General features: G+C 37.4%; 1 protein-coding gene across 1 annotated transcript in view; it reads right to left on the bottom strand.

Moving 5' to 3' along the window:
* GPC6 (glypican 6) overlaps positions 1–24461 on the bottom strand; it is a 1283983-nt gene that overhangs the window by 84391 nt on the left and 1175131 nt on the right. The window contains exon 6 of the mRNA XM_044670573.1: positions 16612–16755. Coding sequence (XP_044526508.1) covers positions 16612–16755 — 144 coding nt within the window. The remainder of the gene's footprint in view (positions 1–16611; positions 16756–24461) is intronic.

Raw genomic sequence — 24461 nt, forward strand, 5'->3', positions numbered from 1 at the left:
TAGGTAGTGAATTAGTGAATTAGTGGGTAGTGATAGAAATGAAAAAAAAGCATAAATAACTAAAAAATATTTAGCAAACAAAGTACAAAAAAAGTGAATTTATTACTACCATGTTAAATTACAATAAATTAAGATTGCTTAATGACTTTTAGGATACCCTGTGTATGTGTTTGTGTGTTTGTTTTTTTTTAAACCATCACCTTCTATCTTAGAATCAATACTAAGAACTGGTTCTAAAGCAGAAGAGTGGTAAGAGCTTGGCAGTTAGGGTCAAGTGACTTGCCCAGAGTCACACAGCTAAGAAATCTTTGAGGCCAAATTTGAAACTAGGACCTCCACTCTCTAGACCTGGCTCTCTATTTATTGAGCCACTTAGCTTCCCCCCTATCTAAATCTTTAAAAAACAAACTGTGAGTCACCACAGTTCACAATTTCTCTTTCCCTCACTCTGACAATTGAAATACTTCTTTGTTGATGGTTGTCAAGTCCAAATAGAAGTTGTATTTTTTTGAGTGGGCTTGGAAATGTAGTTGGAGGAATTTCCTGGATTCAATATTCACAGAAATCACTGATATTTAGACCCCAGACTAATTGCTAGATCCTCTATATCCTATCAAGACTCTCTGTCTCTTCTTCTGAGTAAAAATGGGTGAAAAGCGCTCTGCCATGATTACAGAATGTAATTCTGGTAGTGATCAGATGACCAAAATACTAAAAATAGGCTAGAGTCAGAAAGTAGAATAATTTGCTTCCCCACTCCCCCCTTAACAGAGGATGTTGAGGGGAAGCACCAAGGGGAATAAAGAGAGATTGAGTAGGAGCAGCTCTGCTAAAATGCCTCTTCGCCTTGTCTGTGACCTCTAGAGTGAGGAGAAAAATCACAGATACCAAGAGGAGAGGAGCAGTAGCATTAGCCCTCTGGGAACTAGGAAAACAATCCTTGAAGGCTTTTCAGGAGAAAAGCCAAACAGCTGGTTTTAGTTGTTACAATCTTTATGACTAACCTATGATGGAGAGTTAGGCAAGCCCTACACCAATCTGGGAACTTGGTCAAAGGGGTGCAGAGGTGGAAATCAGGACCTTAGGGACCTTGTCCAATTTCCTAGTTAACTATGATTTTGGGCAAATGTTGGCTGAGATTCATGTAGCTCTTGGAAGCTTGTAAAATGATTTACTCAATACTTAATCCTTTTTTGGAGATGGGGACTATTATCAGTCCTATTTTATGAATGAGGAAACTGAGGTTCAAGTTGAGATACTAGCCCAGGATCACACAGAGGGTAAGTGTCTGAGATAGAATTGAAACTCAGCTCCTGTCTCCAACTTTAACACTTCATCCTTTTCTACGTCATGCTGCCTTTCAATCTAATTTCCCTGAAATTCATCTCTACATTTAGGAAAATAATGGGATATAAAACCTTAAGAGATCTCTGCAAGATACACTTTCTCTCCTGTGTTCTAAAGCCAAATCATTAGTTTATGTATTGATCACTCTGCACTTATAAGGTGATCATAATCTTCTACTGGTCTCATTAGTCAGTTGCAAAAACTGCTTCAAAAATTAATCATCTTTGCATCTGATTCATTTCCCTAATAGTGGGTTTCAGGGCTCGGTGCCAGTTTTTCTACTTACATTACTTTTCTCCTACCTACCCAATTTATATTGGTTAAGGAGGTTGGTCCTGCCTACCTCAGTCCCCCACCCAGGACCATCTTCTTTCTGCCATTCTGTTCCACATGGAGCACTCTCCCACCTTCAATCTGCTGAGCTTTCTCATCCTCCTCTCCTTCCTAACTCTCCAAAACCTCTGTGGAAAATCTCCCCAGATTCCCTTCATGGAATGAGGACTTTCAGCTCTTTCAAATCTCTGCCCTTAATAATGGTCCTCAGTTTAAACCTATCCATATCTTTTATAAACCGTGAAGAAGAGAGAAGTAAGAACCCAAACCCAGATATTCACTCCCTACTGTATGTTCTGCATATGTATCCTATGTGTGGTACACTGGCCAGGTCTAGCTAAGAATCTAAGGTCTTTGGCAGCTGGGTGGCTCAGTGGATTGAGAGTCAGGCCTAGAGACGGGAGGTCCTAGGTTCAAATTTGACCTCAGACACTTCCTAGCTGTGTGACCCTGGGCAAGTCACTTAATCCCCATTGCCTAGCCCTTACCACTATTCTGCCTTGGAGCCAATACACAGTATTGATTTTAATACAGAACATAAGGGTTTTAATTAAAAAAAATAATATAAGGTCTTAGAAGACAGATACTCTGGTGCTCTGGTATGTGAATATTTCCTATAGTGTTGAGCACATTGTGAGTGCTTGATAAATTTTAAGTGACAAGAAGAATAAATGAAATGAAATACCTGAAAGTGCTTGCTACCTAAGGGGAAAATACATTAAATAAATCTAAAGCATTATTATTAATTGAATGCCATGAGGTCTGATCTCAAATGGATTGAGCCCCAAGCTTAAAGGCCTCCATGGACCTAAACGTTATATTTCACAAAAGCCTCCTGATAAATGCTTCTTGGTGTCGCTCTGAGACCACACACACACACACACACACACACACACACACACAGGCAAAATGCTTTTGGAAATGAGTCACCAGAGATTTCAGTGGGTCCCCTGCCTCTCAGCTCTCCATCACTTCTCTGGGTTATTTTCATCCCCCATTCAGTTTTATCCAGTTCTCATATTCCTGGAATCTTTTATCTGCTTCTCTAATGTTCGCATTGAGATTTTTTATTTTAATCTTGGTATATGGCTGAATCTCTGAGGTAGGTGCAGTATGAGTATCAAATACCACTACTGAGAGTCAGGGTTAACTCCCTCTTTCTCTTGTTTTTCAGAGACCGTCTGGCAGTGAAAAAACCAAACCAAAACAAAAACCAACAACTCTTGTTCATTCTTTTAAATCAGGTTCATAACTTGAGTTCTGTGAACTTGATTTTTAAAAGAAGTATTTTAGTTATTATATTTTAATATAATTGATATTTTGTGTAATCTTATAGGTTTCATTTTATGTATATAAAATATCATTCTGATAAAGGAACCATAAGTTTCACTAGACTGCCAAAGGGGTCCAGAAGAAAAGAAAATTAAGAATTCCTCTTCTAAATGCTGAAAAATGAATGGAGTAATTCCTTTAAAATTATGATCTGAAACTGGGACATGGAGGGTCGACTAGGGGCCGAATAATCAAATCTAGATCTCTGAACAGACAGAATCTTTGGAACTAGATGCTGTTACAAGTCTGGCTGAGAATTGAGACTGAAATGGGGCTATGAGCTCATGGAAGGGCTGGCTTTTTATGGTTGTGAATGGCCAAGTGAACTTAGATACAGAATCTGAATCAGGTAATGAGAGCAACCTCACAAGCAACTCAGAGGCGACAAAACTTCCCTCTCACCTATTCCTGGCAGTTCTTCTTCAGACTAGTTATATACATAAAAACAAAAGGGGATGGGGAGAGGGAAATGGAGGAAGGCCAAGAGAGAGAGAAAGAGACAGACAGACAGAGACAGAGACAGACACACACACACACACAAAGAGAGAGAGAGAGAGAGAGAGAGAGAGAGAGAGAGAGAGAGAGAGAGAGAGAGATGTTCTGTCTATATCGCTATGACCCCCAGACATGAGTCATATTATTCTTCTTTTTTTTTAACCCTCAACTTATGTGTATTGGCTCCTAGGGAGAAGAGTGGTAAGGGTGGGCAATGGGGGTCAAATGACTTGCCCAGGGTCACACAGCTGGGAAGTGTCTGAGGCCAGATTTGAACCTAGGACCTCCCGTCTCTAGGCCTGACTCTCAATCCACTGAGCTACCCAGCTGCCCCCAGTCATATTCTTCTTAAGGACTTCCTGATCCACCCAATTATAATTTATTTGACATTACTTTGGATTGGCATCCTAGCCAAAGGATTTAGGATTTAAAGTGTTAGGGACTTTAAAAGTCAATAATAATAATAATAATAATAGTAAATATTTATATAATGCTTTAAGGTTTACAAAGCACTTTTCAACTATTTTCTCAGTTTATACTTAATTAATGTCTCTAAATTCCTCCAATCATTTGGATAGAGGACAAATTCCTACAAAATCTTCTGCTTATAGAAAGTTAGCACTGCAAGGGACCTGTTTAAACACTTTAATTCAATGGATGAGGAATCTAAGGTTCAGGGAGGTTACCTAGTTCAGGATCACATATTAAGGGTGCAGAAGAGGCAAGTCTAGAATTTGTGTTTTGATTCTTGACCTTTCTACATCATTGGGATTATGAGGATTCTCATACTGAGCCCTGACCCTAATAAATTATTTTTCTTTAGCAAATGAGAACCATTTTATTTTGCACCTGTGACATCCTAAAGGTAGCCTCTAGATTTTTATATTATATGTTAGAAGATCAATTAAATGAACTTGTCACCTAGATTGTCATCCTCTGGTGCGGCCTTTGTTGCCTCATATTTACTTTGTTTCTTCTTTACTTAAAGAGCTGCAAAGATTGCTAGGAAAAGAAACACTTAAATTTTATAAGTGAGGTGCTAAGAGTTTTTCACTGAAATATGGAAGTCTACGTTTGGGGTCTACTTTCTTTGGTTGGATTCCCTACAAACAAAATTGCCAGTTAATGGGATTCTGTCTTATTAGACACAAAAAATGATTTGTGGGTTTGTGTTCCATTTTTCCTTTTGGAAACTCAAAGTAGCACATTTTTCAAAATCAATTTCACATAGCACTCTCAACCCGTGTAGTCCTAGCTGTGACTTTTATTGCAATCAACAAGTTTGTTTTTGGTGTCAGTGAGGTCAGTTTCCCTGATTAACCTGTGAAAAGAGGGCCATTTTATTTTTCCATCACGAATCAGCAGAAAGAAGTAAATAGATATTGTAAAAGAAAATAAACTTAAGTTCTAGAACAGGAATTCTTGGTGGTTCTAAATGATGATGTATGAAAGAGGGGGAGAAAGTGAGGGAACAGTTTGATTTGCTCAGCCTAAGTTGACCCAGAAAGGCTAAAGAGAATGGAGAAATAGCTTTGACTAAGCAAAAATGACACAGAAGCCATAAAAGGGCAGCACTTGCAATATGCAATATCAAAGCCTTGTCTTAACAAATACATTGTCTGAATCAGAGAGACACTTAAATGGTGATAATAAAAAAGTCTTTCCTCATTCTGTTTTTCAACTGTCATTTCCCTCCTATTCATTTACAGTGATGTTAAGTCTCCATTTCTTCCTGACAAAGTATTTTCAGCGAGACTTAAATCTGCATTTCAGCCACGGCCTAAAGCTTTTTTGGCTGTCCTCTGCTCTCCTAGTTTTCTGATGGAATGCCAAGTCTATGGTGGTAAAATGGTTTTTGGAGAGCTGGGCTGAAAGACATTCACTCTACATTGAAATAGGCACAGCCTGTCAAGGACAAGGTAAACTCTCGTATCCTCTTTGAGCATAGTCACATGTCTTCTAGAATACTAAGAGCCATCAACTTCCCTCAAAGCCACTAGAAAGGCTCATTCATCCCGGAGTAGTCTTTAATCCTGAATTATAGGAAAAACCATTCGAAGCTTCTTGCCTAGGCTTATGATTCATGCCTCAGTTTCTCTCACTATTTCCTTCCCTCTCTTCACTCTTCCAAATCTCTGAAGGTTAATATAAATGTCAGGAAGAGTGAGAGATGACATAATTTTTATTTATTCTCAAATTCTGTCTGTGATCATATGTGCTATAACAAAAGCTAATGATATCAAAGAAATCAAATTTTCAAGATCTTATTTGCAATGTTCCATTATGGGGATGGTTGATGGTGGTGGTAATGGCAGAGGGTGTCATTTGCTAAGGACAGGTCACTAGACTTTTTATAGTACTACCAAACCTTTGGTTGTAAGGAAATATCCCTAAAGTCGAAGGCTCTTGCCTCTAATGTCTGTTGAATGTGCTGAAATAATATAATTATTGTGTGCTGCAGATATCTTTCTGTCTTTAACATTTATGAAGGAAAGTCAATTTTCACTCAAACTGGTTTCTTTTCATCTGGTTTTCTTTACAATGTTTATGCCGGAGGTTTATTGCTGGTAGTAAAGAGTGTCCAAGTATGTTATGGGAATAGCAAAATTCCCAGTGCTTTAAAATGAATTCCATAGGCCCCTGAGTCAGTTAAAAGCTGATTGATTATACACCAAATACATCCAAACTGGTATTTATAGAAGATCACATTTCTTCAGCTCTATCTGTCATAAGAGTAAACATCACATTTGGGACTTGTGATGCTAATATCACAGTCAGCCATGAGCACAAATTACTGCAGATTCTCTATGAAAAGAAAAGGGTATTTTAAGCCATTCTGTGATTTAATAAACAATGCATGCCAATGGATTTCTCTGGTGAACAAAGATTTAAAAACACATGTTCTGAGCGTGTGTGTGTGTGTGTGTGTGTGTGTGCGTGTGTGTAAAGAATATTTGATATTTTCTCTAATTGAAACATCAAAACATTACTCATGCATTATGGTGAAAAGATGTAGAGTTAAGGACAGACACATGGTAGGGAGAAGTATATGTATGTGTGAGTGCTTCTTCAAGTAATTTATTTTTCTTTTTCTTTTTTCTTTTTTTTTTTTTTTTTTTTTTTAGACCCTTAACTTCGGTGTATTGTCTCATAGGTGGAAGATTGGTAAGGGTGGGCAATGGAGGTCAAGTGACTTGCCCAGGGTCACACAGCTGGGAAGTGGCTGAGGCCGGGTTTGAACCTAGGACCTCCTGTCTCTAGGCCTGACTCTCACTCCACTGAGCTACCCAGCTGCCCCCAGTAATTTATTTTTAAGTGGAGAAAACAATGCTTCAATTCAAAGTCTCTCTCAGTACAAAGCTTAGCTAGTCAACCTGATCTGAGCTAGGGTACCTCAATTGGGCCAAAGCTTAGACTATGGTACCTTCCAAATCTAACCTATTTGTATAAATTTCTAATAACTATTCAGTTATCTATATGTGTGCCCCATGTTTATTCCATGCGGATGCTTTCTTAGATTCTAAAATTAAATTGAATTAAGTATTTCTAATGCCTACTATGTTCATGGCACAGAAGAAAAGGGTTGTTTTTAGCTTGTTTTGTACAGAAACTGGTATGCCTGAATATGCATTCAGATGCAGTAGACCCTGGAAGCCAATCTAGCCTTTCCATATTTATCTTCAGTGAATTTTTCAATGATGATGGCATATATGCAGTTTTGTTGGTCCTTGCTACTTAATGTAAGAATGGGACTTGTGCAATGGGGACAGGACCAAAGAAGCCAGAGAAGGCAGTTGTTGAGAGTTGCTGACAATTGAGACCAGAGAGGATGCTGGGAATTTCTCTGAGGAAGAGGAAGGGGAGAGGTCTTCAGGAGGAGGACTGAGAAGAGGGAGGAGGAGGACATCTCAGGTTGGATCCAGTCTTGAGGGCTTCCTGAGGATCTTTCTTTTGGAAATTGAAACCCTTATTCCCTGATCAAAGCCATTCCATTGCAACTTACATTAAGACTTCAACCATCGTGTCAGCTACGTTTGGACTCCATTTTGGGAGCAATCTCTTAGTCTCTTTCACCCATTTCCCAACCTTGCTGAGAGACCCTTTTCAGCCAAATCTTACAATTATAGGAAAGGGTAGAAACAGAAAATTAGAAATAGAAATAAAAAAAGGGGTAAGGGGAGAAGCTTAGAAATGGGAATCACTAGGGTTCCCACCTAAGTGACAGACCCCATAGAGATAGTGAAGAAGGCACCCCAAAATCCCTCTCCCCTTTACCCCATTTCCCAATCCCTTATTTGAGAATAATAAAAAGCCATTCAACAGTCAGATAGTGTTCCAGTGTGCCTGAAAGACAAGGGAGAGGGGAACTACACTTGGTCTGGCTGCCTCCATCTTGAAGCCAGACCACCCTCTGTGAAATTAACTGACCTGGGGGAGGTTTATGTGAACCCTGTCTTTATTCAGGATCAGATGGATACCACAAACCTCCTGTTATAGGGAAGCCTTGCCCCTAACTCCTGTGGGGTGGCACAACCATCCAGGTCACCCAGTTTTGGGATGACACCTCCTTAAAATCTCCCAGTGTATAATCAGCCCCAGGGGAGTGGTGGAAGAGACACTCACCACATAGACTTTATCTCCCTTCTATGAAATATCCATTACTGGCCTTTTTAATTGTTACATCAAGGAGGAATGAGCTGAATAAAACTGATATTAAGGGAAATTAGAAAGTTGCAGGAGAAAGGCTGCTTTTCAGGAAAGAGGGAAGAGGACACATTATGTTGGAAGAAGCAAACAAGATGTTATGCCTGGTTAAGCCACAAGTCATGAAATAACCAAATTCAACAGGATAAACTAGAAGCAAGAAAGAAGTGTATAGTGGCTCTAATGCTAGAGAAGTCAGCATGGAGACCAGAAGGAACCACATTAAAAGGGATGCTATAAGTATCAGTAAATAGATACTGTCTTACCCAACCTCACCATTCAAGAGATCTCTCTTTCATGGCAGAAGCATGCTAGCCACACCTACACTCCTTGCTATTCTGTGGGCTTAAAAAGGCAAGATGTAGTCTGCACAGTATTATTGGTTTCTCTAAGTATTCCCATGTTTGGGGACTGAATTATACTTGAATGAGATGTCTATTTGGGGTTAATTCCAGTCTAGAAATTAGGAAAGGGCTTTGAAGTCTAAAGGGAGAAAAAACCATATCAACATGCTATAAAATGCAGATAAAATCCACAAAGTCATATTTTGTGTCTAAAAGTGTGTCATTTCATTTTTATAGTACATTTAGAGGTCAATAAAGTCCTTGTGCAAATGCCTCCAAGTTTAAAGGGGAAAAAAAAGCTAGTCAGAGTTTGAAAAGGGTTTTATTTGGTAAAATGGGTTTAGCCTATCTGCTCTTAATAAAAGCCTGAGCTGGAGAATTCATCCTTTGGTGCTTGTGCCACGGAATTATTAGGCTAGCATAATCCATACCACCCTCGAAGCAGGACTTAAAGCTGTGGTGTGGATAGGGTTTTGGTTTCCTCACAAGAATTCTGAAGGAGAGTGATGATTATGTCTTGTTCCTCCCCACCACACATTCATGACCTTGCCCATGCTGGATATGTGGATCTGTCTTCTTTCTATTTGTTCTATTCCTCCATAGGCTGGAAAGAACAGCATGGCACAGATGCCCACTGACCACTGACAGGGAACTGAAAAATGCATATGAGGAATTGGAAATTCTTTTCCAGGCTTCCTGCAGTGAGATACCAATGAATAAGACTTGTACATTCTCCAAGCCTGTGGAATAAGCAGAATATACTGGAGCTCTGCCATTGTTTTATATGTATTTCTGATGATAATTCACAACTAGATTCATCAACCACAGGCATCCTAAGTGGAAAGAAGGTTGTGACAGACGGATCTTCTCACTACCCCATACTGCTGTCATTGCCTGGGGAAATGCCGTCACAGAGGCTGAACATGCTGGCTTTTTACCGTTTCATGTTTTCTGCTCTGGAAGCCCACTGCATTTTGCTGTAATCATTAGCCAAGGTTTCAGTGAAAACAGAATGGGGGTGTCTCAGTAGGGATTTCCAGCTAACAGATAAAGTGGACTCTGTCAAGATAAGCCAGTCTACAATCTGAAGTCTTTGGAACAATGGCCATTCTTGTGTTGAGTCAGTCAAGGCATAATGATTCAGATGCAGTAGACCCTGGAAGCCAATCTAGCCTTTCCACATTTATCTTTAGAGAATTAATTGAAGTGGAGGAGCTGGCTTTCAATTGCTATTGAGGGTTTACTTTCTCTTGTTCATGCCAAGCAGAGAATGAGTGGTGGGCAAATTGGTTTCTCCTAGACAGTGACTATGGGTCTAATAAAGCCTTTTCTTAGTAACCATTTGACATCCTTTAGAAATGCAAAATATTGGATTTAACAGGATACAGACTCCTTGAATTGGCTTTAAAATGTCATTACAATTTGACATGAACAGACAGGCACTTTCTCTACTTTCCTCCCAAACCCTACAACAAACATCCCAGAGCAGCTTGAAACGCCAGAAAGTAAAACGTGATCAAATATTCTTATTTTTCTAACTGAAACCAGTACTAACTACAGGGATGAAAAGACACTGGAAACTTAGTTTATTTTTATAATTCTGTTTCACAGTCATAAGAAACAATAGGTATTTTGATTTACTTGTTTTAGAAGATGCCATTTCTCATGTTTATTATTTCTGGCTTATCAGCATACATCAGGAATTACTGACAGCTTTATAAGGATCTTGCACACAGATTACACATCTGCTGGTTATCCCCCTGAAAGAATGATGTTGCATCAAGTGTAGACATAAAGCAGGTGAGGAGATCATCTCAAGGTTTGTGTTCACCCTCATTTACTCAAGAAGTGACTTTGATCCTACAGTGTTATCTTTGAAATTAGGGGAAGAGATGGACTAAATCTATTCAACCATTAAATCAGCAAATACAGCAAAGGACCTTGTGTAACAACTGCATATCCATGCAAAACATTACTGATAAAGCAGGAGGCAGGGTAGTTCAATGGTTAGAGATGCTAGCTCCATAAGAAGGCATTGGAACATCCATAATTATGTTGCAATGACTGAATGGAGGCAAGGTTGTGAACGAGGTGAATTTCTCTAACACTAAAATCTCCTGCCTTTGGTGAATGCAACCCCACTTAGCAGTCGGTATCCTGATGCTGCTATCTGGCTACTCAGCCCCTCTGGACATGAAAGTCTCTTTTCCTTGCAAAATCACACGCTTTTCATCAGTTTCTTCATATTCCTGTTGTCCCTTCAATTCGGAGAGGATATGATCAACTAAATTCATAGGTATTTGCTATTGATGGACAGCAGCTTAATGTATTAACCCTCTTTGGGGTAACTGAAAAGGGAGCAATGGCTTTTATCCTCATACGGCCTGATTGTATGAACTAGTATGGACACCAGTCTAATATAAGTTTCTCATACACTTTTTAGCTCTAAAGAATGAGCTGTTTGTAGAGTTCATGGTTTTGTCTTTGAGGGTAGGTCTTTGCCAAGATACACCTATATCATGGTGTGGTGATAGCACTGTGAGTCCATTTTCATATAAGAAAAAGACCTGGGAAGTCATCTGGTTTATTTGCTCATTGTATAAAGCTGAACTTAGTAAATTAGGTGTTCCTCAAATATCTAGAGTCTATGGGTGCTTTACTATTATTTAAATCAAAGAAGGCAATTAGAATGAATGAGAAAAGAATAATTGACAGCACCAAAACATTAGGAATCACTTCAACCTCTTATTGCCCCCACTGGTATTATCAACTCCCAGCACTTGATAGCTGAAATTGGTTTGCTCTTACCACTGGTTGGGTATTCACTTGGCATAAAAGGGAGGAAAAAAAAGCGAATTGACTCAAATTCTAACAGCTAAAGAGCTAGTTTCCCAGGCTGACTGCACACTGAAACACCCAGTCAGAACACTGGGTCAGAATTTTAATCACTTTCCCAGTGGCTCAGTTTTGTGCAAAGACTAAATTGAGAAACTCTGACATTAGGGAGGGATTTAAAAAATGATCATGAGCCATAAATAAATAACAGGCATTGGGCAAAAAAAAAATGACTGAATTATTTGGATAGATGCAGCAATTAGTTCATTCTAGAGGTAATTAGAAAGGAAAAGTGGAGATGGAGTTCTGAGAAACTGTTCAGAATGATGGCACAGACAAATGAAAATGAAGGTAGAGAATAAGAAGACCAAAGCTTACACTATGTTGCATTGTCCGCCAGATAGTCCTCTGGGAAGCAGGAGGAAAACAGATTTAAAGAAAAAAGAAAGATTATTCTACACGGATTGCCACAGAACAAATAGTACGTTTACTTATGCAAACTGGAATTTTGGCCTAAATTTTCCCCAATGAACAAGCAACATGTTTGGGAACACGGCACATTTTGAATACATTCTGGAGTCACACTATGAAAGAACATTTCTCGCATGCTGAGATTGACTTTAAGGCAGTGAAATGTTTAGTTTTTAGTTTAGTTTTTTAAATTAAAAAATGTTTTTTCAATCATTTAAAACTACAATACACTCAATACTAAATATATCCCTAATAAGTGCTATTTAAAACATGCTTTGCCATGATGATGAATTGGCTGGAATTGGTTTGACTGATTGTTTTCAGTACCCTTATGCCATGCTGACCTCTAATTTTCTGAAACCTATAGTTGACTTTTCCAGAGGATAGTCCGGAAAGGTCTGAACCTATATTTGCTCAATGCTTAAAATATAGTTGCTCCTTCATACCATTTGCCTTCATCCTGTATATAGATTTTTTGAAAAAAATCACTGTTGTATATTAATATTATTTGATATAATTTGTGGATTAACAGTTTAAGAGAGAAATTCAAGTTCTTGCCCAGTAGAAATCAGCTGCTGATAACTCAGTTGAGTACCAATAATGGACTCCTGTGACAGAAGGGCCATGCGGATGAGCATCATTAATGAGCAAAAGATACCTAACAGTCAACTTCCTTTACCAGATTAGATGGAGGTAGGATCAATCTTATCAATAAATCAGGGCAGTATGGCGACATTTTGTGATGAGCTGATTTTCTGCCTACAAGCTGAAGTTACACTGTACTCAAGAATTAATAGATAATAAAAATAACCTTGGTGAAGTTTTCCTGATGGCCAGTAACTATAAAAAACTATTGTCTATACATCCTGAACCTGGGCCATAAAATGAATAATTGGCATAGATAAATCAGTTTGTTTTTATCAAGAAAGAAAATGTTAAAAACATTCCTCTTTTCTGGTAAATTAAAGGGGTTACTAAATGATGGTATTGGTGTTTTCTTTGCATTTCAAGACAAAGCAATTTTTTGGGAATACTTATCACCAGAATTTCACTTATCTTGAGGAGAGGGAGGGATTCTTTAAGAACCAAAATCCATCAGCATCAGTCTACATAACAGTAATGCTGATATAATTTACATGATTAAAGTGCCTTTCCACTAATTAAAATCCTCATATTAATGATTACATTAGAATCCATAGTCATTACTTCAAATGTCTTGAAAAACAATTTCACAAGACATTTATGGGACAACATCTGCATTTTTGGTAAAGCTAGTTTGATTATTGTAATATTCATTTTTAAACTATCCTTTGAAATGGGCTAAATAGGTAAAATGATACATATATCTTTGGACATGGCCAATGAGGGAATTTATTTTGTCTAACTATTCTATTTGTTACAAGTTTTTTCCCCCAAGAGAGGGGTAAGTGGGAAAGAGAGAAAATAAATGCTTGTCAAATGAAAATAAATTAAGAAAAAAGAAGGAAAAAATCTCTTTATTGCTTAGTCAACTAGAGAAGTAAGCATTAAGAAAAATAATGCTTCTTTACAGCGACATACTTCTTGGCAGTAGTTAAAAACATCTTTTAAAGAAATGGAGCATCTACAAATTGGCCTAAGACACACTTTGTTAATATTCAGTCAAATGAACTGTAGTACAGAATAATCTTAGAACCATAATATTAAGCTAGACAGGGCCTTTGAGACCATCCAATCCAATCCCTTTTTTGAAAAATCAGTCCACTTCACCAATGCTCGTTTTGATGAATTCAGACTGTTAACTGGTTATGAGTTGGAATGGATAAGTTCTGATTGGTTCTGAGGTACCATCATCTTCTCATTTGGGTCATATGAGACATGACCTTAGTCTAAGATAGATACGAGCAAGAAATAATATGGAACTAATTTTTCTTTTATTGATTGATACATGTAATTTTCAGCAGGGGTGAAGGTGGTAGGAGAAGGAAGCTCTCTTCTTTTGAGACTAATCTATTTTTCTAATGGAAATAGCAGATAGAGGCAAAGCCACTGGACTTGGAGTTGGGCAAGGAAGCAAAGTGGTCAGGGCATCTGTACTGTTTGGCTTCCCAGCATTCAGGAATGCTGGGGAAACAGAGGAATCAGTGTTTTACCTTCCCACCATGTTATATCATATAAAGCCCAAAAGGTTTGAGGCTGAGGGTTGAGACAACTATTCCACTTATCCACTATTTGCTTAGGATCTCTCCCCACAAGAGTAGCTTGCTTATATTCTCTTTAATATTGGTGTAATAGCCTTTTAATCCCAAGAGCCTCAGTAAACAGGATATCAGGCATGGTGGGGAATACAAATTGCTAATCTTTATAGTTTAAGGATGTTAAACTTTGAATCAATAGTTAAAAAAAATTCATACTTTTATAGTCTTACAACTTAATTGCCAAAGGAATCTCAAGGATTATACCAAAATTTAGGTTAGGATAATAGAAAGGTTCAAATCTCAGCTCTAACACTTGTTAGCTACGTGACTCTGCACCTCAGTTTCCTCATGTGTAAAATATGGATAAAAATACTTATATTGCCTACTTCATTGGTTGGTAAGAGGAAAGAGTTAGCATTATATAAATATGACTTATGAACATTATCAATATTATTAAAAATAAAATGTACTTAGTGATTCAAATTCTCATCAGTAGAATTGTTATCTTCTAAGTACATGGAGTAGTCATTATTGGATGTACATGGTGGACAGGAAAGACAATTTAAAATCAGTTTTGTGATATTTCTAGTAATTTGAAAATGTTATTAGCTTTGTGATTTTCATTATTATCACTAAAAATCTCTTTGGTATTTGCAAAGAGTCAAATTTCAAATACCATATTTCCAATAAAATTCAGACATTCAAAACATCACCAGTGTGATATGGCATAGCCATTAATTTGCTAGATTGTTACTAGATTGTAAACTCGGTGAGGGCAAAAATTATGTCCTTTTCCCTCTTTGCACAACTAGTGCCTATCCTGGCATGGTGCACTGAATATCACAGATATATTATAAATGTTTCATTGAAATGTATTGTTTTTGGACAAATGATTTGTCAGGGTCTATTTTACTTTTTGAGTTAGAATAGTTGGTTTCTTAATTTTTCCTTTGGTGTGATTCTATAATGGCGGCAAAAATATTTCTGCTTTCCTTTTCTTCAAATGCAAAGAATTAACTTGTTTTTACAATTCTTCTAATGTTTTCCCTTAAACTGATTTCTATTTTCATCAACTACATACAGGTAATGAATATATATCAATTAATTTAATTTAACTTTATGAAAATTCAAGAAATCGGAATTGCCTTTACAGACTAGGCGGGAGCTAACAAAAAAGAGAGAAATAAAAGACAATAACAGGCTCTTCAATTATGTTTTCAGAATCAAAGTATAGACACACACCCACAAGCCAGGCTGAATAAACAATTGGACTCTGTCATTTTGAAAACAATTGGCCCTTGATTGTTTTTAAAAATAACAGGTTCGACTGAATTCAAACCTATTCTCACAAGCATGGCATACCCACACAGCCAAGGTGAATTGGAGGGCTGAGACAATTTCCTAGTTAATTCAGTTACAAAAATGTGGTGCTGCTGAAAACTTGAATTTTATGTGTTTAATAATCAAGGTGGAATCCACCAGATAATTCACCAGGTAATTGCCTGACTTGCCAATCCCCTTTGGCTGCTGTGGCAAAGCCTTTCTGTTGTTGTTAGACCTTCATAAAAAGAAAGACTGAGCTTTATTTGTATCAGGAGCAAGTGCAACCAATTTAATCTCACTGGTTTCACCCTATAAAGGGATATTAACTGAAATGCTAAAGTAATTCATAACAGGTGTGCAATAAAAGTGTATTCACACTGAGCAGCACTCTATTTCTAAGGTTACTCAGATGTTATTCAAATGCTTTATTGACCCTGTTTTCATCTGTTAACTTTCCATCAAGATAATTGGTAAAGCAGTATTAATAATGGTAAAAATTAAATAAATACTATTGGTTACACTGTAGAAATCAGGATATGAAATAACTAGGAAGCATTGCCTTGAAATGATGAGCTTTTAATTTTAATTTCTCATAAGATCATCTTATTTTTAGTTGAATTAAGAATAGTTTTTAACTGATTTCTGCATGGGTGGGTAGCATTTATCATTGAGGCCTGTTGAAACTTGGATCCATGTATTAAATGGTACCATGAAATAGGGTCTGTTTGCAAGAGGCTATCACTTTCTGAAGAGATGGGGACCCCCCTAAAATAATGGGTAGAAATATTGTTTATGGGGACCCAGGCCAAGGACTTTTACATATGAAAATTTAATGGAAGCAAAAGTTGTAATGAAGCTTCACTGTATCATAATTGAATAAATAGCCATTTAAAAAAGAAGAACAGAAGCAAATGAATAAGAAATGTGCTATTTTAATTATATCTACTGAAAAACGGGTAGCTTAATCTCCAAATTAATATTTCAGAAGAGCTATGATGTAGAAAATTTGGTCACTGAATGGGTGGATTGATAGGCATACATTTTCTTGAATGATCTAATTTGCAACCTAAAAGAATGTTCTCATTACTTTTCAAAATTCTTATTAAAAGCAAGACTAAGCTCAACCACTAAGCAAGATAAGATGTAAGAGTAATGTGACTTTCACGGCCAACTTTTTTGAAATTCCATGATACTTTCTACGAGGGTGTAGAACAGAGATTTCCAGCGCCCATCAGCCCTCTTCTACTTACCAGCCTGTCCAGACTTGTGCCAGCGGCTGTCGTTGGTCTTTCTTCAGGATTGTATGGTCTAAAGCGGGTATTAAAATTTTCAGGAGCTGAGCGGGATGACCTCAGAGCAGGAGCAGGCTTGGGCTGGCCACATCCCTGAAAGACCTGGAAGAATGATTATAAAATCAACACATGTCTCAAAAGTGACCAAAGAGCATTTTTTTTAGAAGTTCTTATTTCTGGATTTGTTGAATTCAGACTTGGTAACTGTCAATGGCCTCAGCAGGATAGTAATGGGATAGACATTCTTTGTCATTAGGTCTGACCTTCTTAAAAGGACTACATAACTTCTGGATATGGGCTATATGGCAACATGAAATGAGACCTTTCATTTTGTTGTGAATAAAAATAATTTCTCTTGACACATAACTAATAAAGGATTTGTGATTTCAAAACTGGGAGACTTCTTGCTTCGGAACTCTTTCAATCAACTCATTGAAGAGTTGTTTGGTGGGGAGGTCCCTGAGGCACACAATTGTTAAGAGATTTGCCTACCATGGTGCAACTAGTAAATATTAGAGATGGGAGTTGAATGAGACTTACCTATTTCCAATCCCCATTGACCTTATCTATTATTCCAGGCTGTTTCTGCTATGGTTTATGAATGTCAAAACCTTAACTTTGATTCTGGTTTCCATCAGGGTCATGTAGGAAAGCAGCCACTTTGTGATGTATATAATCTTGACATTGGATCAGGAAACTCATGGACATTACCACTTTCTGGTATATTTTGAGCATATTTAATTTTATATTGGAGGATTTAGGGCTAGGAAGGCTCTTAGAGACAATGACATCCAATCTCTATAGGGTCAAAGATTCGGGACTAAAGGCATCATCAAGATTATTTGGTCCAATCCCATCATTTTAAAGTTTAGATAACTGAGGCTCAAAGAGTTTAACTGACTTGGCCATCACATAGATTACAAATAAAGGGATTAAACCCCAAACCACAGACTCCAGATTCAGAAGTATTTTTCCCTATACCACAAAGCCTCTCATATTTCTACATAGGAGTTGAATCTATTTCTATATGTTTTCTTATAAACTTTTCAAGATGATTCATGTAAGTCAATTCATAATTTATGTATATAATTTAAAATAATCTCTTCTAATTTTTCATCCCACACTCTATAATTTGACTCAAAAACATATTTCATGAAAGCAAATGATATGATTTTACTGAAGTGTCTAGGGAACTATATAGTCTTCTTGAGGGTCATGCCTGATGATAAATCTGCTCTTGTGGCACAATTCTGTTTTGCTCTGTAATAATAATAATTCCTATTTTGCTGTCTTTAAGAGGCCAGTGTTCTGCTGAGTATAAGCACTCTGTCTTGACATTCCTAGGGACTGGTTTAACACAATATTGATTATTCTTCCCTCATACTGTTTCTAAAGTTGATTGGAATAAACTAGTGTGGTAAAGATAGTGGGCTCTATTCCCACTAGCACCTAAATCATTACCCAGTGGCAAGGTAGGTGCTGATGGAAAGCATTAATATTTTCAGGTCTCCAGGGTACCATTTAGTATATGGTTTTAGATTGTTCCTAAAATGACAACTGACATTTTTGTATAAAGCATTAGCTTGAGCAATCTAATTGGCCTTTCCAGGAGTTCAGTAAAAGAGAACATAAATTAGGGTCCTGAAGGAGTTAACATATTTTTCTCATGTGCCCTCTGGGAAAAATCTGGATCACAGAGTTACCATGAAGTCAAAAGAACATAAAATGCATTGCCACAACATTAGTGATCTCAGGAAGAGACTTTATCATAACTTAGAATATTTTTTCATTTATTTTGACATTTTTCTGTGTTTTTGATAAGTATAGCCTTAGAAATAAGGAGAAAATACATTTTTATAAGTAGAGGAGTCTTTCTCAATTTATATTTAGTACTTGTAATTTCTATTTCAGGATTTAGTAATAGCTGGGATTACAAAGTGGATAGAGTGCAAAACTTGGAATCAAGAAGTCCTAAATTTGAATCCTGTCTAAGATATTCTGTGTGATTCTAGGCAACTTGTTTAACTTCTCTTTCCTTCAGTTTCTTCTTCTATAAAATGAAGATAATATCATCTCAGAGTCAGCTAGGTAGCACAGTGGATAGAGCAATAGCCCCAGCATCAGGAGGTCTTGGGTTCAAATCTGGCTTCAGATATTTCTCAGCTGTGTGGTCATGGGCAAGTCACTTAACCCCATTTGCCTAGCCCTTCCCACTCTTCTACCTTGGAATTGGTACCTGGTATTGATTCTAAAACAGAAGGCAAGAATTCTTTTTAAAAAGATACTATCAGCTTCTACCTCACAGAGTTTTTGTTGTAAGGATCATATGAGTTAACATACAAACCTCAAAGCATTATGCAAATGCTCACTTTCATTATTATCGTCATGACTTTTGTTTTCAGACATTTTCAGTGTAAGAAACTCTGATTCCATAAATCAAGTTCAAAATAAAGACTGAAGTAATGAATGACATATTGACAAACAAAAGAAATAGTTCCTGCTTTTAAGCCATTCACTAATATTTAAGTAAAGGTTAAACTAAAATTACAGCTGCAATGCCTCACATGGAAGGTGTTCAAACAGGTTTTATCATAGCATTCTCCAGAAAATTAATAATAATAATCACGGATATTTGGATGGTGCTTTAACGTTTACAAAGCATTTTTCATTTATTATGTTGTTGGGGCTTTATAATTAATCTGAGAAATAGGTACTATTTTATTTTATACATGAGGTCCAGATCTTGTCCCCATGGTATTTTACTGTCAGCAAATGTCAGAGGTAGGATTTGAATTCAGGACTATCTGATGCCAGGTCCAGGATTCTATCCATTATATCATGTTTATAGTAAGAGAAATATACTTTTCTTAGTGGCTTGGTGACACAGTGGAAAGAGCGTTGGGTCTTAAGTCAGTAATACTCATCATCCTGATTTCAGATCTTGCCTCAGGCACTTACTACTTGTGTGACCCAGGGCAGGTCATTTAATCCTGTGTTTGTCTCAGTTTCATCATCTGTAAAATGAGCTGAAGAAGGAAATGACAAACCACCCGAGAATATTTTCTAAGAAAATCCCAAATGACATCATAAACAGTTGGATATGACTGAAATGATTGAACAACAATTTTAATGGAAAAATATCCCAGTCTTCACTTCTGGAATTTGGATAGAAAATTTAACTGGGAGACCTCCTTTGAGGGAGTTTGTATCTTTGGAATAAAAGGACAAGATGAACAAGCAGGCTTTTTTTCTTGACAGTCTACTCACTGCAGTTCTATGTGAGGGAGGAAACAAAAATGGTCTGTTGGCTTTGGAAATTCTGCAATGTGCTAGCCATCTACCCTAGATAATATTTCTATAGAAATTTTAAGCCTATAAAGAGCTTTCCATATATTATCTCATTTGATCCTTTCAATGATGCTGGGAAGTTTGTTGTTGTTCAGTCTTTCAGTCATAACCCCATAGACCAGTCTAGGTCCATGTAGGTAGGTGCTATTATTACTCCTGCTTTACATACAAGAAAAGAGAATTTGAGAGAGGGCCAGTGAATTGCCCAGGGTCACACAGCTAGTGTTCACACAGGTGATTTAGGTCTTCTAGCCTCCAAGTCCAGTACCCTGAGAACTGTGTCACTTAGCTTCCATCAAAGAAATGTGTTGTCCATGTTTTCATTGAATTGTTGCATTTCAGGGTTGGAAGGAGTTGCAGATATTTAACTCAACCCTTACCTGAAATATGAATTCCCTCCTCAAAATCTCCAACAAATGGCCATGTAGTCTTTATTTGAAGATCTCCAATGATTGGTCACTCTGTCTACTGAGACTACCTAGATAATTTTTGGACAACTCAATGGGAAGTTTTTGTGTTGAGACAAAATCTGCCTCTATTAAGTCTACCTGCTGGTCTTGGGGTCAAGTAGAACAAGTTGATTTTATCTTTGAAATGCCATCCCTTCAAATATTTGAAGATCATGATCATATCGATCTCACATTCTAAACATAGTGTTTGCTTGTTGCTTCCTCCATTAGGTTAAGTTCCTTGAAATCAGGGACTCTCCTATTTTTTAATTTGTATCCTCAGCCTCAAAGCAATGCTTTGAATGTTGTAAGAACTCAACATAGTCTCCATTCATTCCACTCCATCTTCTTTCTGGGAAAGAATAGACTAGATTAAGTGTAAACAAGGGAGTTGATGGAGGTTGAACAAGGCTTTATCTCTATACCTGAACTACTTAAAAAATGGATTCAATGGTTCCGGGTTAAGATGGCGGCAGAGTAAAAAGCAGCTCTAAATCATGGGCTGAGCAACCACCCACCTCCACCGCCTCCACACACAACACCTATAGCGCCGAAGCTGGCTAAAAAGAAATAGAGCAAGTTTGGGGCACCCATCGAGTCATTGGAAGCTCCAGGGCCTGTTCCTGAGAGCAGTAAGATTTGGGACCCCAAAAAGCCAAAGAACGCACGCGAACTCTGAGCGTGGGAGCAGAGCGCAGACGCGGAGGAGGCGTGGGTGGAGACAGACACAGCCACAAGCTAAAACTCTGAAACCCTGAGTGGGGAACCAGTGCAGACGGGTATAGGACTGTGGAAGCAGCGCCCTGAGACTTGTAAAGGAACCTCCGGCAGAGGATCAAGCAAGGGGGTCCAACAGGGCGCTTGACCTTGGAAAAAACAAGAACTCAGACCTCAGGAGCCAAAAGACCGCGGACAGACCCCAAGCGCGAGGATAAAGCTGAGAAGCTGCTGGGCTAATGATGGCTACCCAGACTCAGGAAGTTCAGAAGAGAAAGATAAACAACAAGAAAAAGAAGTCTTTAACACTCGACAATGTTTACACAGAGAAAATCCAAACAACCGAGCAAACAGAGAAGGAGAACAAACAAGCATCCGGACCCTCCTCAAATAAGGAAAATGGGTCACAAGCTATGGAAGAGTTCAAAACTGAGATTCTGAGGAAGATGGAAGAGATCTGGCAAGAAAATAACACTTTAAAAGGTAGAATCTTGCAATTGGAAAGTGAGGCTCAGAAATCAAATGAACTGATAAGCAAATTGAACACCAGAAATGACCAGATTGAAAAGATCATAGCTGAAAACGAAAAGTTTAGAGCCGAAAACCAGTCCCTAAAGGCTAGAATTGAGCAATTAGAAGCTAATGATCTCTCAAGACAACAAGAACAAATAAAACAAAGTCAAAAGACTGAAAAAATAGAAGGAAATGTGAAATATCTCAATGAGAGAGTGACAGACCAAGAAAACCGGTCTAGAAGAGACAATTTGAGAATAATTGGTCTTCCAGAAAAACCAGAAATTAATAGAAACCTGGACTCCATACTAAAAGAAATTACTCAGCAAAATTGCCCTGAAGTACTACAACAAGAGGGCAATATAGACATCGAAAGGATTCATAGAACACCCACCACATTTGATCCAGAGAAGAAAACGGCCAGAAATATAATTGCCAAATTCAAGAGGTTTCAAGCAAAGGAAAAAATCTTACAAGAAGCCAGAAAGAGACAATTCAAATATCAAGGAACACCAATCAGGATCACACAGGATCTGGCAGCCTCCACGCTAAAAGACTGTAAGGCTTGGAATACGATATTCAGAAAGGCAAAAGAGCTGGGCCTGCAACCATGGATCAACTACCCATCAAAATTGACTATATATTTCCAGGGGAAAGTATGGGCATTCAACAAAATTGAAGAATTCCAAGTATTTGCACAGAAAAGACTAGGGCTAAATGGAAAGTTTGATATCCAACCACAAAATTCAAGAGAAACATGAAAAGGTAAATAAGAAACAGAGGGGAAAGAAAGAAAACTCATAATTTTTAAATTTGCCTTTTTAAGGGCCTCAGTAAGAGCTAATTATATGTATTCCTATGTAGAGAAATGTTTTGAATAATTCTCTGTAGTGAACTCTATTCACTATTATAGTATCCACTATTATAGTAATCAGAAGAATAATTCACAGGGTGAGGGTGGAACACTAAATAATCTAAGATGACATGGGGGATGGGAAAGAGGGGGTGAATAGCAGGGGACACCAAGAGAAACTTGGGTGAATAAGAAAAATAGGATATTCTATTACACACAAAGAGGGCATGAGAAGGAGAGGGGACAAATACTATTATAAGAAGGAGAGGAAGAGAGCATTAAAAGGTAATAATCAAACCTTACTCTCAGTGTAATCAACCCAGAGAGGGAAGAGTAGCTATACTATCCATTGGGACATAAAACTCTTATCTAACCCTTCTGAGAAAGTCAAAAGGGATAAACCAAGGGAAACAGGGGAGTGGGGAGGTCAAAAAAAGGGAGGGGAGAAGAAGGGGGAGGGAATTAATAAGGTCTTTAAAAACAAAAAGGGGGGGAAATAAGGGAGAGGGTAGAAAGGGAAGTTAATCAAGGGAGGGGATAAGGGAAAGCGGCTTAATAGCAAACCACTGGTTTAAAAGGAAACAGTATAAGAAAAAGGGGGTAGGAATAGGGGAGGATACAAAAATGTCAGCAAATGCACAACTGATGATTATAACTCTGAATGTGAATGGGATGAACTCGCCCATAAAATGGAAGCAAATAGCAGAGTGGATTAGAAACCAAAATCCTACCATATGTTGTCTACAAGAAACACATATGAGACAGGTGGACATACACAAGTTTAAGGTTCAAGGCTTGAGCAAAATATTTTGGGCGTTAAATGAGAAAAAGAAGGCAGGAGTGGCTATTATGATTTCTGACAAAGCCAAAGTAAAAATAGATATGATTAAAAAAGACAGGGAAGGTCATTACATCCTGATTAAAGGCAGTATAAACAATGAGGAAATAACAATGCTCAATATATATGAACCAAGTGGCATAGCATCCAAATTCATAAAGGAGAAACTGGCAGAGCTCAAGAAGGAAATAGATAGTAAAACCATACTGGTGGGAGATCTAAATATTCCTCTTTCAGATCTAGATAAATCAAACCGAAAAATAAATAAGAAAGAGGTAAGAGAGGTGAATGAAGTCCTAGAAAAATTAGATTGAATTGATATGTGGAGAAAAATAAATAGGGATGAAAAGGAATACACCTTCTTTTCAGCTGCACCATGGCACATTCACAAAGATTGACCATGTTATAGGGCATAGAGGCATAGAATCATTGCAAACAAATGCAAAAGAGCAGAAATAATAAATGTAACCTTCTCAGATCATAATGCAATAAAAATAATAATTACTAAGGGCACCTGGACAGGAAAATCAAAAACTAATTGGAAATTAAATAATATGATTCTCCAAAACCAATTTGTCAAAGAAGGAATCATAGAAACAATCAATAATTTCATTGAAGAAAATGACAATGATGAGATATCCTACCAAACACTGTGGGATGCGGCCAAGGCAGTACTCAGGGGGAAATTTATATCCTTGAGTGCATATATTAACAAATTAAGGAGGGCAGAGATTAATGAATTGGGCATGCAACTCAAAAAATTAGAAAGTGAGCAAATTAAAAATCCCCATATGGAAACTAAATTAGAAATACTAAAAATCAAGGGAGAAATTAATAAAATTGAAAGTAAAAGAACTATTGAATTAATAAATAAGACTAGAAGCTGGTACTTTGAAAAAACAGATAAAATAGACAAAGTACTAGTCAATCTAATAAAAAAAAGGAAAGAAGAAAACCAAATTGACAGTATCAAAGATGAAAAGGGAGACTTCACCTCTAATGAAGAAGAAATTAAGGCAATCATTAAAAACTATTTTGTCCAATTATATGGCAATAAATATAACAATTTAGGAGATATGGATGAATATTT

The sequence above is a fragment of the Gracilinanus agilis genome, chromosome 3 (genome assembly GCF_016433145.1).
Source record: "Gracilinanus agilis isolate LMUSP501 chromosome 3, AgileGrace, whole genome shotgun sequence".
Classification (NCBI taxonomy): domain Eukaryota; kingdom Metazoa; phylum Chordata; class Mammalia; order Didelphimorphia; family Didelphidae; genus Gracilinanus; species Gracilinanus agilis.